The 15,865-nt window shown below is 48.2% G+C and overlaps 1 protein-coding gene across 1 annotated transcript in view; it reads right to left on the bottom strand.

Moving 5' to 3' along the window:
* CFAP52 (cilia and flagella associated protein 52) overlaps positions 1 to 15,865 on the bottom strand; it is a gene marked incomplete at both ends in the record, with an annotated part of 35,597 nt that continues 19,732 nt past the window's right edge. The window contains 6 exons of the mRNA XM_080826518.1: positions 1 to 176; positions 1,027 to 1,138; positions 4,227 to 4,329; positions 5,548 to 5,699; positions 8,242 to 8,387; positions 11,278 to 11,426. Coding sequence (XP_080682644.1) covers positions 1 to 176; positions 1,027 to 1,138; positions 4,227 to 4,329; positions 5,548 to 5,699; positions 8,242 to 8,387; positions 11,278 to 11,426 — 838 coding nt within the window. The remainder of the gene's footprint in view (positions 177 to 1,026; positions 1,139 to 4,226; positions 4,330 to 5,547; positions 5,700 to 8,241; positions 8,388 to 11,277; positions 11,427 to 15,865) is intronic.

Here is a 15,865-nt window from a genome sequence, read left to right as displayed (position 1 = left end):
TCAGGAGGAAAACGGGCATTTCCATCTCAAAATCGCTCCGTCAGCACTCACGCTAACGATGTACTGATTTCCGGGACTTATCCGGATGCCGGTGATGTTGCCGCTGTGTCCCACCCCGACGTGAGTCACTTCACCCTCATTATAATCCCACACTTTGACCAGATGGTCATTTCCACCTGAAAAAGACCAGCAGGTGTATGTCATTGCTGCCCCGGGGTTAGGGAGGAACAGCCCTGATTCCAAGCAAGTGGCTCATTTTCAACACATGCCCCCACGTTCCCATGTAAAGGAAGAAAAATCTGCATAGGAACTCTTTTGCTTGATTATAAAAATCTAGGTCTGTTGTAGTAAATTGGGGGGAAAGAACCACAAAGAGGTGACATCCCCTTTTAGCCCGCCGCCCAGAAATAACCACCTAGAAGGCCTTTGGTTTCGCTCCTAATGGTCTTTCCCTACTAGTATACAGGTCTACCTAAGCTCCTGTATGTGCGGTTGGGGTCACACCGTGCATAGTTTTCTATCATGCTGAAAGGAGATGTGTTTGTGAAACTTTAATTCATTTGTAACATTTATTCGTTAATGTCCTGAAGAATCAGGGCCTGGCAGGAAATGATGGTCAATGATATTCCAGAAGGTATGTTGCATGGTCGATGCCCACCTCCTGGAAATTCTGATTTTTAAGACTTCCGGAGGAAATAACGGAGCAAGGCATGCCAGATAACCCAGACCATTTAAAGGCCCATTTCTGCATCGATCGCCACCACCAAAAAAGGGAAGCAATGTAAGGCTTAGCTTTTCTGTGTGCCCCCAAGGCTCGTGGACAGAAGTTTCCTCCCATGGAAGCGTGACTTCTGGAACTTTCTTTTCCAGCCACACCACCCGCAAGGCTGGGGCCTGACTCTGCACCACGGGGGCCTGTAGACACTTGTGTCCTCACTTCCTGTTGCCTCCCACCTTCTAGGGGGTTCTAGGTTCCCGTTTAAATAAGCAGGGCTGGGGGCTTCCTTTTCCCACCCCAGGACTCACCCGTGACGAAGTGCACTCCTTCCTGGGTGATATCCATTCCATTGACCGACCCAGACAAGGAACCTTCCAACTCTCTGATGACCGACCCATCAAAGACTTCCCAGTAAGCAATCTGGAATTCGGACACGCAGCGTCGGGCAGGGTTCGGCCCGGTTGGAAGCATCCGCTCGCGCGCGCGCACACTAGCAGAAGATGGTTCTACTTTATATAGAAAGTGGCAAAAATACACCCCGGGAGGAGAGATGGGCTGAAATTATAAATAGGCTCAGGCAGGGGGTGGAGAAAGGCATTTTCGTATTTTTGGCGTTGGTTTTTACTTTCTCGTTCTATTTAGAGAGGAGGAGACTGTGCCAGTAAGCCCGGAGTGTGACAGAAAGCGCTTTGGGTGAGACGAAGCGCTCGGGAGTCCGAGGCAAGCTGTAAACGAAGAAGGAAACAGCCACAGCATCCACGTTCCCGGTTCAGCTCTTAGAGGAGGGCCTGGTGGAAGGGAAGCGTCCCCCTCCAGCTGCTGGGGGAGTGAGCGGCCCAGAGAGTTCTGCGGGCTCTGGTCCCTAAGGCTGACTGCGAGCTCTTTCCCACCTCGCCCTATTTCCAACCTTCTGTTCTGCCTCAAAGCAGTGAAACCCCCCGCCCCCCTAGCGTGGGGTCTAGAGGCAAATTGATAATATGGCCCCTCCTAGGTTAGGGATGGGGAGCGGGCGGGCATGCTGGAGAGTGGGGGGTGCTAGAGGGAGGGAGATTTTTCTGTCAATATACTGCTTTTATACTTCTTGAACTTTGAACCGTGTAAATGAACAACCTATTCAAAAAATGTTCTTTTCTTTTTTTCCCCCCAGATTTTATTTACTTATTTGACAGAGAGAGAGCACAAGCAGGGGGATGGGGAGGCAGAGGGAGAGCGAGCAGCACCCATGGGGCTCGATCCCAGGACCCTGAGATCATGAGCTGAGAGGAATGGAGACGCTTAACCAACTGAGCTACCCAGGCGTCCGGAGAAGATCTCTTTCCAAGCAAAGCACTTGACTAGGACTCAAAAGAGTGTGAGCTTGGGCAGGCATTTCATATCTCATGTTGTTAGACATGTGCTGTTTGGGTCATTATGTCGGGAATCCGTTTTCCTCTGAATCTAGATAGAAATTGTGTATGCTGTTTAAAAATTTTTTTTTTCTTTTAGCTAATTTATTAATTTCCATTGATGCTTGATTGCTTTAACAAAGAGTTGTTTTCGGAACACCTGGGTGGCTCTGTTGGTTAAGCAGCTGCCTTCGGCTCAGGTCATGATCCCAGCGTCCTGGGATCGAGTCCGACGTCGGACTCCTTGCTCAGCAGGGAGCCTGCTTCTCCCTCTGCCTCTGCCTGCCACTCTGTCTGCCTGTGCTCATTCTCTCTGACAAAAAAAAAAAAAAAAGAGTTGTTTTCATAGGAAAAGCATAAAGGAACATAGATGCATGGCCAAATCCTCGTTTCTCGGGTAGGTGACTGCCTGGTCTCTTGGCCAAAGTCATAGAGACCCTCTTTGGGGCAGCCTGACAGCACCTTGGCTTTCCCTCAGGCGTATCCTCTGCCGATGGTCTTCCCTGAGAGCTAAGCATGGTGAGGTCCTCTGCCACTCAGTTCTCAGCTCAAGTGTCACCTCCTTGAGGAGACCTTCGCCAATCATCCTAGCTAAAGCTGGATCGTGTAACCTGTTCTACTTCCTTTTATCCGTTTCACCATCTGACGTCATCTTGTTCTCCTATTAACCCACAGTTCATGGATGGGTTCATTTCCAAGTGCCCGTCCCATCCATCCCCTCCCGCCTATGATAACGCAAGGTTGACCAGCTCCCTGACAGCAAGAACGCCATCATGTCCCCAGCCCTTCGGGTCGTTGTATTGATTCATGATTTATGCTTTGAATATTCTGGTGACAATTGCCAGATGAGGGCAGGAGACTGTTTCAAGTCTCATAAACTCAAAGACCATCCCATCCCCTGGCATAAGGGAAACGGGACACAAATCTACAAGCTTTATGAACCATGTACTAATAGCACTTATGGTGCCATCACGGCGAACTTCCTAATATCCTTTCTGCGCCCTCACTGCCCCCGACCCCGTTCCAAGAGGAAACCTGCTTAGACAGGAAGTGAAACGGGCTTGGGGGTGGGCAGACGTAAGCCAGGTTGGCTAGTAAGGCCAACCTTACAGACACTAGAGTGAGGCAGAACTCTGCCCCCCCCCCAAACAGTCTGTCTGTGTCAGGCAAACCCTGGCCCACACCCAGGGGCATTTCTTGGGTTTTTATGACAAAGTATCTTTGGACAGTAGTCCCCAGTCACCTGGGAAGCTTAAACAGGGAAAAGCCCCATTCCTAGATTCTTTTTTTTTTTTTTTCAACATTTTATTTATTTATTTGAGAGAGAGCACAAGCACGAGCAGGGAGAAGGAGCAGAAGGAGAGGGAGAAGCGACTCCCCACGGAGCAGGGAGCCCGATGTGGGACTCGACCCCAGGACGCTGACATCATGACCTGAGCCAAAGGCAGACGTTTAACTGACTGAGCCCCCCAAGAGCACCCCCCATCCCTAGATTCTATCTTCAGTGTTGGGGGAGCATAGAGAGGTCCCTCTAGTATTTTTCCTACAATATTTTTATACTTTGAACTCAACTTTTTCTGCGGCTTGTGAAAAGACAAATACACAAGCTCTTCTTCAATGATCTCAAAGTCTGGGTTAGGGGACTCCAAATCCATTCATTGGTTGCACAGGTAATGAGACGGACACCTGGCTGGTCTGATGTGGCCAGGAGGGTAGATGACCCCCTAGCATCCTTGCCCCTCCCTGTGCCTCTCTCCGGAAGCCCTTCCTTTGCTCCAAGAGGCCGGGTTCCCCCCACCCACCCAAAGAGGGACCAATCTTCACCCAAGGACAGGGGCTCCCTGGCTAACGAGATTTGTAGGACGATGCTGATGAAGTAGGAGGGACACGAGATAAGAACTCTATTGTTACTGGATTTGAAAGTCATCCAAGGGACCTCCGGGCTGGGCAACTGGGTTCTAGCCTCAGAAACGCCCTAATCAGGAAAACCAGTACTTCTGAGCAGCTACTATCAGCAAAACTGGGCTCTGACCGTGTGGGGCTCCAATCCGGAGGCCGCTCCCGTGCACAGCACGTGGCCGCTTCTCCCGGAAGGATCCTGACTCCTGCTAGGGAGTGCCTACCTTCCTGTCGGTCCCGCTGGTGATGATCTGGAACTCTTCGGGATGGTAACAAACACACTGGAATAAGGTATTCGCTAGGATCATTTGATTCCTCCGGAGACGTCTGAAAAGGAGACCCAGAAGCTGTGACTTCCCCTCCCCTCTAAGATGTGTTTACTGCTCAGACGGGATCTGATACAGGTTTGGGTTGCGTTGGTGTGTCTACCCCAGACAGACTTCCGGCGACTCTGCCCTCTCCACTTCGGGGTCCTCCCAGAGCACCTGCGGGGCAGCCCTATTACCCGGGGGCGGGGGGTGCCTTTTCCAAAGACAGAGCACAGAACCCCAGGGGAAGCCTCAAGTTCCAGGAAGCGTGAAGTAGGAGAGGCTGAATTCAGAGTCACCCTGCTGCCTTCCACGCAAGCCACCGCATTCTTGAGGCCACCGCATTGAAGGGAAGGTTCCTCCCACCCGAGGGGTGAAGTATGGGGGACAGCTTCTTAAAAAGGGATATTCCCAAGCTTTGCCTCTAGGGATCTGGATGTAGCAGGTTGGGATGAGGCCCACAGACGGGCGCTTTTCCTCAGCAGCCCAGCTCGTTCCAAGGGGCACCACGGTCTGAAACCATCGCGGCAGATAGGACGCTAAGAAACAGGTATGGATGGCTTCTCCCCCCCACCCCCCCACGCCACTTGGACACGTGTGGTCATCCCAAAAGGGAGTTCCGGGGGAGGCTACGACCTCCAACAAGTGCGGTCCTTGAACCAGGGGCATCTCTCGGGATCTGGCTTGGAATGGAGGCTCTCGGGCAGCTCTCTGGATCTATTCAGTAAAAATCTACACGTTGGCAAGATCTCTAGGTGCTTCATGGGCAGGTCAAAGTGAGAGACACACAGGACCAGCCCGGGGGGGTTTTCTTTGGCTTTGGGTTTTTTTTAATGCATTGAATAAAAAGTGTTCTGCCCTTGCCTTAATTCCCATTCTCTTCTCTGCATTCTAGAATGTTCCGTATTCTTTGGCAATACCTAGATCCGTTTTCTAGATGTAGATCTCTTTTTCTCCTGCCTCTGGTCTTATTCAAATCTCTCTAATGCAGTTAGGCACAAAGGGAGGAGCGGTAGAGAGGGGCTGGGCAAGGAGAGGGTTAGGGGAATGGGGTGTCATTCCAAATGAAAACACACAGCTAAAGTGCTTATAGTAAAAAAAAAAAAAAAATTGCTATATGAAACCAACAATAAAGTTAACGTGCTTTCATCTAGTTAGCTTGGAGTCAGCTGCTGTCCAGGGGCTGTGACAAGCTTCCAGCATGAGAGGACGCTCCCTATCATGGACGGGTACCTACACGAGGTCCCAGATGATGCAAGTCCCGTCCGTGCTGGCCGTGACACATTCCTCGTTGTTCTTCTTCACCCGGATGCAGGACACGGAGGATTTGTGCTCCTTCAGGGCCTCCTCCAGCTTCTGGGTCTGACAGCCGATCTGCCAGACCCTCACCTGAAAGCCACCAAGCAGAGGCTCTCAACACAAGCTGGGGACTTTGGAAGGGATTACAAAAAAATACACACACACACACATATGTATATGTATATATCCAAGAGCTTTTTCAGCTCTGCCGTGCTTGTTATTTTAAACTCCCTGTTCTCATCTCAGCCGAGTAGGGTGGGAACGCTAAGCCGCAGAGCAAGAAAATTCTTCCACGGAGCCAGGAAAATGCTACCAACGATCCCAGACCTACGTGCGCTTTTCAGGCTGCGAAGTGTACCAGATGCCTGCTGCGAAACCAAGCGGAAGAGCGTGTCTGCTCAGTTCTGCTGAGCGTTGCTCTCGGGCTTCCGAGGCCATCGGGAAGGCTCTTGGGGACCCAGAGCTGTATTTAAGCATCACACCAGCTGCTGGGTTTTAATCATTTCCGATCGAAGGTTCCCAGCCTCATCAAAGCCAAGACCCGCTTTCTACAGCAAATATTTTCGGACCACCCCCCCCCCCACCTGCTATCCTGAAGGGAAAGTCATATCATAGGTCATGGGCCCTACCCACAAAATTTCAAAACAGTCAGTAGGATGCTTTCACTGCAGTAGAAAGGACCTAAAAGGAAAGTCATTGTATGTCGCATAAAAAATAAACATTCTGTCATGACTGTACCGGAAAACATAATAATGTGGTCAGACACTTCCACTTTTTTACAGCAAGTATGTCGGACTTGTGGAAAAGAAGATGATAAGCAGAGATTTTCTAGCATGAGAAACATACGACACTACAAGAATACAAGAATAGTAGGTCCCGGTGAACTCTTGGCTCAAACTAGGGTAAGTGATAACAGACTAACTTATTTGTAACCGAAAGGGGAAAGTAGCCATAAACAAAGTAAGAAAACCATTCTAAGCCATTTCCTTAGTAGGAAGAGGAGGAACCACGAAGTTATCCCAGATGAGCTGTGTCCAAATAATTCTCTAATCTTGTTTAAGCCACCATATGCAGAGGCATACATCCAGTCTTCAGCCAGATTTTCAGATTTCCTAAAATTTTCTAACTCGTATGGTGTGGGCCCCCCAGGCCTGGAACTTTGGATGTTCTGGGCATTACTAGCCCTTTCGCTGTGGGATTGCGGGGGTTTGAGGTGTGTTTGTGGGGGGAAGGGGATGAGATGGTGGTACTGGGGTCCTTGCAACTCAGGCGAGGCCATTTACCAATAAAAATGGAAGTGCTTGAGTATTTCAGGAAGTGCTGAATTCATACCCGTGCGCACCTGCTGACCAGCAGCCCTCGGTCTCCAGCACTCAGCAAAGACCTTGAAGATTACGCCTTTCGGAGGGAAGGTCTTTAGCAGCTACGTGGGGAGTGGGAGGAAGGGCTGATGGGGTGTTCCGAAAAGATTGCCAAGGGCAATGAATGCATTCGTAATGTAGGATTTCCTCCCGCAGTTGTCATCACCGAGAAGCAGATGATCTGGTCCAAGCCGTGTTTGGGTGTGAGCAAGGCGGATGCCCCGAAAGGGAGCAAGCAAGGATGCTGTGGGGGTCGGCACCAGTGTGGCTGAAGAGTGAAAGAAGGGGGTCCAAACCCTTGAGGGGGCAGTGGGCAGAGAGCAGGGGTGGGTCCAGGGCTAGACGTGTCTCTGGAACACCTGCCATGTGACTGGCCACGTGGGCTCTGAATGCAAGATGCACAGCCGATTTTGAAGATTTGGTAGGAAGCAGTGCAAAATATCTCGTGAACTGGGAGTGTCGGTTGTTATCTTCCCTTTATGCACAGGAAAAGGAAGCACAGAGAGGTTGAAGCGCGTGCCCCAGGTCACACAGCTGGGAAGTGGCGGAAGTGGACTTTGTGCCCAGGCAGTAGGAGTCTGGAGCCCAAATGCTCAGCCATGAGTCTGTCTGGCCCACACTCTGCTAGAGGCCACATCGAGATGCTGGATCTTTTTTCTCCCTGTTAAGTTATTCCTACAATAGCAGGAATAATAGAAAGGAAAAGAAAATGTCCTTTCTGGAGAAGGGAAGGCTGGGGTGGGGGCGGGTGGAGGCAGAGAAAGCCAGGGAGTGGGGAGGGGGAGGCTCTGAGAAAAATGTGTGAACAGAAGAGGTTTCAGGCTCCTCCAAAGGACGAAGGGAAAGTCAAGTGTAACGACTTTAAAATAACGGTCAGACATCTGGGTGGATGGAAGAATTCGCTCTAAAAATAGCATCTTCTTTAAAAGATACGATGAAGACAACTATATGACTATAGTCTTTGGAGGAAAAAAAAGAACAAGCAATTCCAAAACTCTGGCAAAACACTAACTTGGAATCATAGCGCAATTCCATGCAGAACGCTTTGGTGTCTGTATCTTACATGTTCGTTCATGAATAAACATACCTAGATGTGTGTTTCCATTATTAGAACATTACTTTATGATGTATTTTAGGGTTTCTTCAAAATGTTACGTTGGTCCTGCCTGACTCCGGGTAAAGTTTAAAAAAAATCAAGCCAGTGGCTTTCTCTAAGGCAGTTGCTCTAAACTGAGGTTTCTAGAAAAAGATTCCACTTTCAAGAACGGTACCTCCCCTTCCCCGCCGCCGCTGATGACCCGTTTACAGTCACTGGTGGTAGCGATGGCTGTCACTCCGATCCTGTGGGCGTTGTTAATGACGTATATCAGCCGGCCTGTCTCTGGGGCAAAGGCTCGGATTCGACCGTCGTCCCATGCTGGCACGGAAGGGGGACAAAGGGTAGGATCAGTACGCTCCCATTCTCTGGGCAGATCCTGGCACTCTTCAGTCATAAAGGAGTCAGGACCAGGGAGGTGACGGAGGAGAGAGGCCGGCCCCCCACAGCTGCCAAGAATCCTATCCCTCTTTCCTCTGACTCCCCAAACTGGCCACACCTGCCTTTAGGTGTATCCCATCCTAAGAGAAAACATTTGGGGTGGGGAGAAATGAAGGAGGCCAGCTCCCTCCTCTCCTGTGAGACATCACACCTGGGATGGAGAATTAGACATTTCCAAGCACACGGTGGCTTCCTACCCCTCCCTCTACTTTAAACCTGATGCTCCTTCCCCAACTCCCGCCATCTTCCCCATCCCAATAAAGGTTGCCATCAACCATCTAGGTCTTTAAGCCAAGAACTTCAGAGTCATCCCTGATTCCTCTCTATTCCATCTACCCAACCCCACCAAACCCAACCCAAGTCTAACCCATCAGCAAGCCCCAACTCTACAGTTAAAAAACATCTCAAATCAGGCCACTTCCCAGTCTTTCCACTGGGTCCACATTCATCCAAGCCACAAGCACCGCTCTCCTGGGTGATTGTAACAGCTTCCTCCCTGGCCTGACTCTTGCTTCCCTCAATCAATTACTATGCGGGGGCCTGGGTGCATTTACAATCATGTCAACCCCTCAATCAAGAAGATTCAAAAGGGGGGTGCCTGGGTGGCTCAGTGGGTTAAAGCCTCTGCCTTCAGCTCAGGTCATGATCCCAGAGTCCTGGGATCGAGCCCCACATCGGGCTCTCTGCTCAGCAGGGAGCCTGCTTCCTCCTCTCTCTCTCCCTACTTTTGAACTCCTTCCGTCAAATAAATAAATAAAATCTAAAAAAAAAAAATTAAAAAAGAAAAAAGAAGAAGATTCAAAAGGCATTCTTACTAACAATGAAAAACCAACTCCTTTTCCCCCATGGTAACTACTCTCTATGGTAACTACTCTCCGTCCCTACCTAGCTCTTCACCTTCATCTACTACCATTCTCCCTCAACCTTGACCCCAACTCTACTCACTGAGCTCCAGACACACTGGCATCTTTCTATTCCTACAATACACCAAGCCATTTGCCACCCCAGGACCTTTGCCCCTGCTGTTCCCTCTGCCTAGAATGCTCTTCCCCCAGGTCTTCACGGGGCTGGCTCCTTCTCATCGGCTTTAGTGTTACCTCTTGACTTGGGCAAATTTCAAGAAGATGTTCATGGTAGATCCTGCATTTCAGCAAAGATTTGAGGGAGTGCGGGGGTGAACCGAGTGGGTCATGGGGCTGTCCGGGGACAGAACAGCCCAGGCACACTGAGCAGCCAGAGCAAAGGCCCCATGTATCATGTGCTTGAGGAACAGCAAAAGACCAAGTGAGGCCACAGGGGGCGAGTGGTAAGAGACAAAATCAGAGGTAAGAAGGTGGGGGGAGGGAGGAGAGAAGGTCATGGAGGGACTTTAGGGCAAATGCAGGGACTTAGAGTCATGAACCCTGGAAATGGCATGATTGGACTCATACCTTAAGAGATCCCTAGCTTCTCTGTTGAGAACAGACTAGGGGAGAGGGCTGGTGAGTGAGAACAGAGGCAGGGAACCCTGATAAGAAGGTACTAGAAGAATCTAGGGGATGGTGGTGGCTGGGACAAGGGTGAAGATGATGGGAAATGCCCTGATGTGAGGGCCATCAGGGGCAAATGCTGGAAGCCAAGAGCTCCTTGTGTCTGCTGTGTGTTCTCCCAAGGGTTAGGGGGAGGAAACAGAGCCAGGAAAAGAGGGGGCAATATGGGCTCCTGACGTCACCATTTCAATGGCTGCACTTATAGATCCACTTGAGGGGCGCCTGGGTGGCTCAGTGGCATAAGCATCTGCCTTTGGCTCAGGTCGTGATCCCGGGGTCCTGGGATCAAGCCTCGCATCGGGTCCCCTGATCAGCAAGGAGTCTGCTTCTCCCTCTGCCTCTGCCCCTCCCCCAACTCATGCTTGTGTGCACACGCTCTCTCAAATAAATAAAATCTTAAAAAAGAAAAAAAGATCCACTTAACTCTTTCCTGAGTGATGTGAACAAGTGAATTTCCTTTTTGACCACTGGACAAATTTGCGTACGAGTTGAACACAAGATGATATTAAGAAATTATAGTTTTGGGGCACCTGGGTGGCTCAGTGGGTTAAGCCTCTGCCTTCGGCTCGGGCCACGATCTCGGGGTCCTGAGATCGAGCCTCGCATCAGGCTCTCTGCTGAGCGGGGAGGCTGCTTCCCCCCGCCCCTGCCTACTTGTGATCTCTCTCCCTGTCAAATAAATAAGTGGAAATCTTAAAAAAAAAAAAAAAAGAAATTATAGTTTCATAGGAAAACATTACTTTTAGGGATATACCCTGAAGTATTTGGAGGTGGAATATGATGGAGTCTGTAATTTATGTTAAAATATTTTGGCACAAGAGGATCGATGGAATTAAAAGCGATTCCCTTTGGGGCGTAACATAGTTGAAGTCAGGTTTTTCTCTCTCCAGCAACGGAAGGGTTTCTAACACGGGTACCCTGTACTCACCAACACTTTAAATCTGTCTGGTAATCAAATTGCTATAAATCAAATTGCTATAAATTCTCCTCCCGGAGAGAAAGCGACACGCTCTCTGCAGCAAGATTGGGGGAAGCGGAATTGTCTTCGGTCATTCTGATCTCAGAAAGTCTCCGGGCTGGAAGGGGACTCCACATGGAGGCAGGATCAGAAGCGAGGGTGGGGGGGGGGGGCGGTGGGAGGCTGCCCTGGGGTGTGCACACGGAGAGACCCACGAGGAAGGAGAGCAAGGTCCAAAGCCACAGCTGGAGCCCGTGCCAAAGCCCTAGAATGTCAACGTTACCCGAGAGGATGCTCTTGCCGTCCCGCATGAAATCGATGCTGTGGCAGGTCATGTTGGGCACAGTGATGCGCAGCAGCTCCCGGTTGGACAGCGTGTGCCACACCCTGATGTCCTTCTTGGCACAGGTGGCAAACAGCTCGGCGGTGCCGCTGCGAAGGAGCCACCGTGAGCATGAAGAGAGCAGCCATACGAGGTGCACGCTCGGCTCTCAGATGGAGCGAGCAAGGATCCGGGGAAGGATGCCCACTGGGCACCCGGATCTCCGAGCCCCACGGGCTCACAGAACCCTCGTGTAAAATGGCACTCAATGCCCACAAGTAGACCATCCGTAGACATCCGTAGACCATCATTTGTAGCCCTTTGCCCGGAGGACGAGCTGGGACAAAGTTGCTCAAGAGGAAAATGTCAAAGTTTTTAAATGGCCTGGTAGCCTGAGGTCAAAACACAGCTGTGGAATATGGATATGAAGAGAGGATAAACCTCACGTGTCCCATAGAGTAGATAATCATAATTTCAAAGGGAAAAATGACACAGGGGCTAGAATTCGAGTCTGCGGATAAGCTAGAGCAGTACTTTGATTAGTTGTGAGAAAATATGAGATTCTGGACAAGGAAGTGAAGCCAGAGTAATAAAAGGATGCCTGTCCTTTCTTTAAAAAAAACAAAAAAAAAAAGATTTTATTTATTTATTTGAGAGAGAGAGAGGGCGCGTGCATGAGTGGGGGAGGGGCAGAGGGAGAAGCAGACTCCCCGCTGAGCGTGAAGCCCGATGCAGGACCTGACCCCAGGACCCCAGGATCATGATCTGAGCCAAAGTTGTACACTTAACTGACAGAGTCACCCTGGCGCCCCCCACTTTTTTTTTAAAGGGGAACTCGTAAATAGTGTGTAAAACACTATTATGTCAAAAATTATAGGTTATTCCAGTTTGGATAAGAAAAAGGAGTACTACTGGGGTACAATAAAGTCACCTGATTTACAACTATGATTTTATAGCTTTAGAGTCTCTATGGAGGTTAACTTTTAGGTTTAGGTGCTTCTCAAGAAATGTCTAGATTTCCTCCAAAGCACATTCAGGAAAAGGGAGTTCCCTCTCTCGTGTTTTAAGACCTACTTGCTTTGGAATGAATAGAAAAATAAGTGGACCTTTTCCCTATATTTAATTTGGGGCTCAGAGAAAAACAATTCTAACGCTGGACTAGTTCCTTCGAAAGAGCGCGTCCTGGAAGGGAACGGTTTAGGTGCCAATACGCTTTCTGTTTGATCAAATCAAGCCAACCTTAGAAGACAACGGTCATTTAAAATAAGAGAGGTTTTCTATGGGAGGGGCCTCTTCTGGGGGGACAGTGAACTCTTAAAGAGGCATGTGGACTCCCCATGAAAAGCAAATACTGTGGAATGAGGGCACCTAGAGAACTTCCCAAACTTCCCTTATCCTGGAAGGACAGTCTCCTTCATCAGGAATCTAGTCCAGACCTGAGCTTTTCATGTAGCATATTTTCCCTAGTTTAGGATCTGAAAGGCGAAGATCCAGAAAAAATCCAAACTGACTGGATCAAGATGGCGCCCTAGGCCCATGCGCCTCCCCTCGAAAAGCCTGGAAATGAAGAGACAGATACAGAGGACAGAGACGGGGATAGAGGTAGACGATGCAGAGGTAGATACAGGGAAGCAGGACAGATCATCATCAAATAGACCAGAAACGTTGAGGACAAAGAGAAATCAGCCAGATAAAATCTGCGAGGAGACAAACCTAGAGAGAAACACAAAATATCAAAATCACAGGGAGGGAGTACTTCTCTTAATGTTGGAGCAGTGACACGGTCACACAGACCTTCCCACAGGCGACAGTTAAAAACACTGGATGGCTTTAACGACAGGAAGAACCTAAAATCCCAAAGACGCCGAAAACATTTAAAAGTCCACAGAAGTCAAGAAGCGTTTGCTCTTGTAAAAATGCAGCCAGAAAGGGTTAAGGGTCATGACCGCATCGCTGGCTAATCTGAGGGTGCCCCCTACTCCCTCAGCTCCGGTGGCCACAGAAGAAGGTGGTGGAAAAACCATAGTCTTCCTGGCTGAAGGTGTGCAGAGATCAGAGCTGAGGGCTGGAAAATTCAAAGGGGAAATCCTGGCAGGGAGAGATACATCGGAGTAAAACCTAAATTCAGATTAGAAACACTGCCCAAATTCTCATCTGACAGCTCCCTTCTAGCATGGGAGAAAACCCAAGAGGAAGGAGAAACAGAGACCGGAGAGGAACTCTGCTTTTCTTTTCTTTCTTTTTTTAAAATTCTATTGATTTTTTTTTTTTTAAGGAGTCTATTTTTGAAGACAGAGCTACACGGGATCAAACTGAGAGGGGTTTTTTTGCCTTTTTAACTGAATACATTCACCAACTGTGTTCAGCTTGGGTGGCAGAAAGCTGGACCTTATAGGCTTAAAATATCAGAAGCCAGGGCCTGAGGTCCTAAGAACACCTGGAAATTAGGGAGTAATCCCTAGGAGCAAGGAAACCACAGAGAGGATGAGCTTCAATTCTGCACAAATCCCTCAGTGAATGCTAAATTCCGCAAGCCCACAGGAGTACCAAGAACCTGTATAAAAAAAGGAGCAGTGGGAAGCCACGAGAATGTCTGCTGCTGCATTGTGGAAGAAAGACAAAATTTGCGGTTTGAGTCCAGGCCAATAATCCTCAGAGACCACCACAGAAGTCAGAATTACTACAGTGTATTAGCTATCACGCTGAAATTTCAACAAAAAAGTAAGCAGACATGCAAAGAAATAGGAAAATATGATTTGGAAAAAAGGCAGTCACAAGAAACGGACTCCAAGTAGGTCGAGGTGTTGGATTAGCAAAGACTTCAAAGCAACTCATTTAAAATGCATTCAGAGCATTAAAGGAAACGATGATACCAATGAAGTCACAGGTAATAGCAACAAAGAACTAGAAGCCATATCTTTATGATATATTATAAGTAATTATAACATAGTATTCATGACTTAAAGTTTTATGACTATTTAAAACAAAAATTATGATTCTGTATTCATGGGTTTATAATGTTAATAGGTATATATGAAAACAACAGCACTAAGAATAAGAGTGAGGTGAAGAGAAATAAACTGTTGCAAAGTTCCCAGATGGCATTTTACCTGAAGTCATGCAATGTCAACTCTCCGCAGGCTGTGACGTGTTAAAAATGCGTATCGTCATCCTTAGAGCAACCGCTAAAGAGATCAATGCAAAGATATAGAGGTAGAGAGCCAACAGAGCAACTAAAATGGAGGGCTAATCAAATGTTTTTGATTAAAGCAAAAGATGGTAGGAAAGAACAGAACAAAGAACAGATGAGACAAAAGAAAACTAATAATAAAATGGAGGATTTGATACCGCTATATCAAAACTTACATTAAGAGTAAGTAGACTAGGGGCCCTGGGTGGCTCAGTCAGTTGGGCGGCCGATTCTTGATCATGGCTCAGGTCATGATCTCAGGGTCCTGGGATCAAGCCCCGCATCGGGCTCTCTGCTCAGCGGGGAGCCTTCTTCCCCCCCCCACTCTCTCTGCCTGCCTCTCTGCCTACTTGTGATCTCTGTCTGTCAAATAAATAAAATCTTTTTAAAAAAATCTAAAGGTAATTATTTGCAAAAGACAATAACTATGTAATTCAATATTCAGTTCATAACGACTTAATTCTATAAATTCTAAACAATGTTAGCATGAGAGATGGTGAGAGGAAGCTAAAGAGGGAAATAAAATACCTTGAGACGCTTGCTTCTTTGGAAAACATGATATAAATGTTGGTGAACCCTAGTCTTTGGCAGAAAAATATGTTTAAATGCGCATATAGAAAAAAATCAAGGCTTATCACTAACTAAATGAAAATACAATGACGAGTTAACAACTCCTGTGAAGCAGGGCAAGGGAAGGCAGGACCAAAAAAGACGATCACAATACAATGAAAGACAAAAAAAGAAAACACACAAGAAAGGTAACATGTTAAGTAGAAAATAATCTAGGGGCGCCTGGGTGGCTCAGTGGGTTAAAGCCTCTGCCTTCGGCTCAGGTCATGATCCCAGGGTCCTGGGATCCAGTCCCGCATCGGGCTCCCAGCTGAGCAGACAGCCTGCTTCGCTCTCTCTCTCTGCCTGCCTTTCGCCTACTTGTGATCTGTCTCTCTGTCAAATAAATAAATAAATAAATAATCTTTTAAAAAAATCTACAAACTTATTAGATAGATGTAAGTACGAGTGGACTAAATTCTATGAAAAGACCGAGACTTACTTAAAACTAAACAATACCTGTGGGTTGGAAAGAGACATGGTTTCTTTTGCTACAACCCATGTCCCTGAAATGTGCATTGGCTCATGCAATTGACAAACAGGCCCGGAGACTATCACAGAGGCTGCTTTGGTTCATATATACTTCTTCCCAGCAGATCAAAGCCTTGGCATACAAAGTAATAGCAGCTGAAAACCATATACATCAACACAGCCGAATCCACAAGGAAAGGAAAAAGACAGTCTTGTACATGATGCCCATGTACCGTGACTTCTTCCTCTTAGCTCAGTTTTCTCCACAGCTTGGCGGGG

This window comes from Martes martes (genome assembly GCF_963455335.1).
Source record: "Martes martes genome assembly, chromosome: 16".
NCBI lineage: Eukaryota > Metazoa > Chordata > Mammalia > Carnivora > Mustelidae > Martes > Martes martes.
This window is presented reverse-complemented; position numbering and strand designations above follow the sequence as displayed.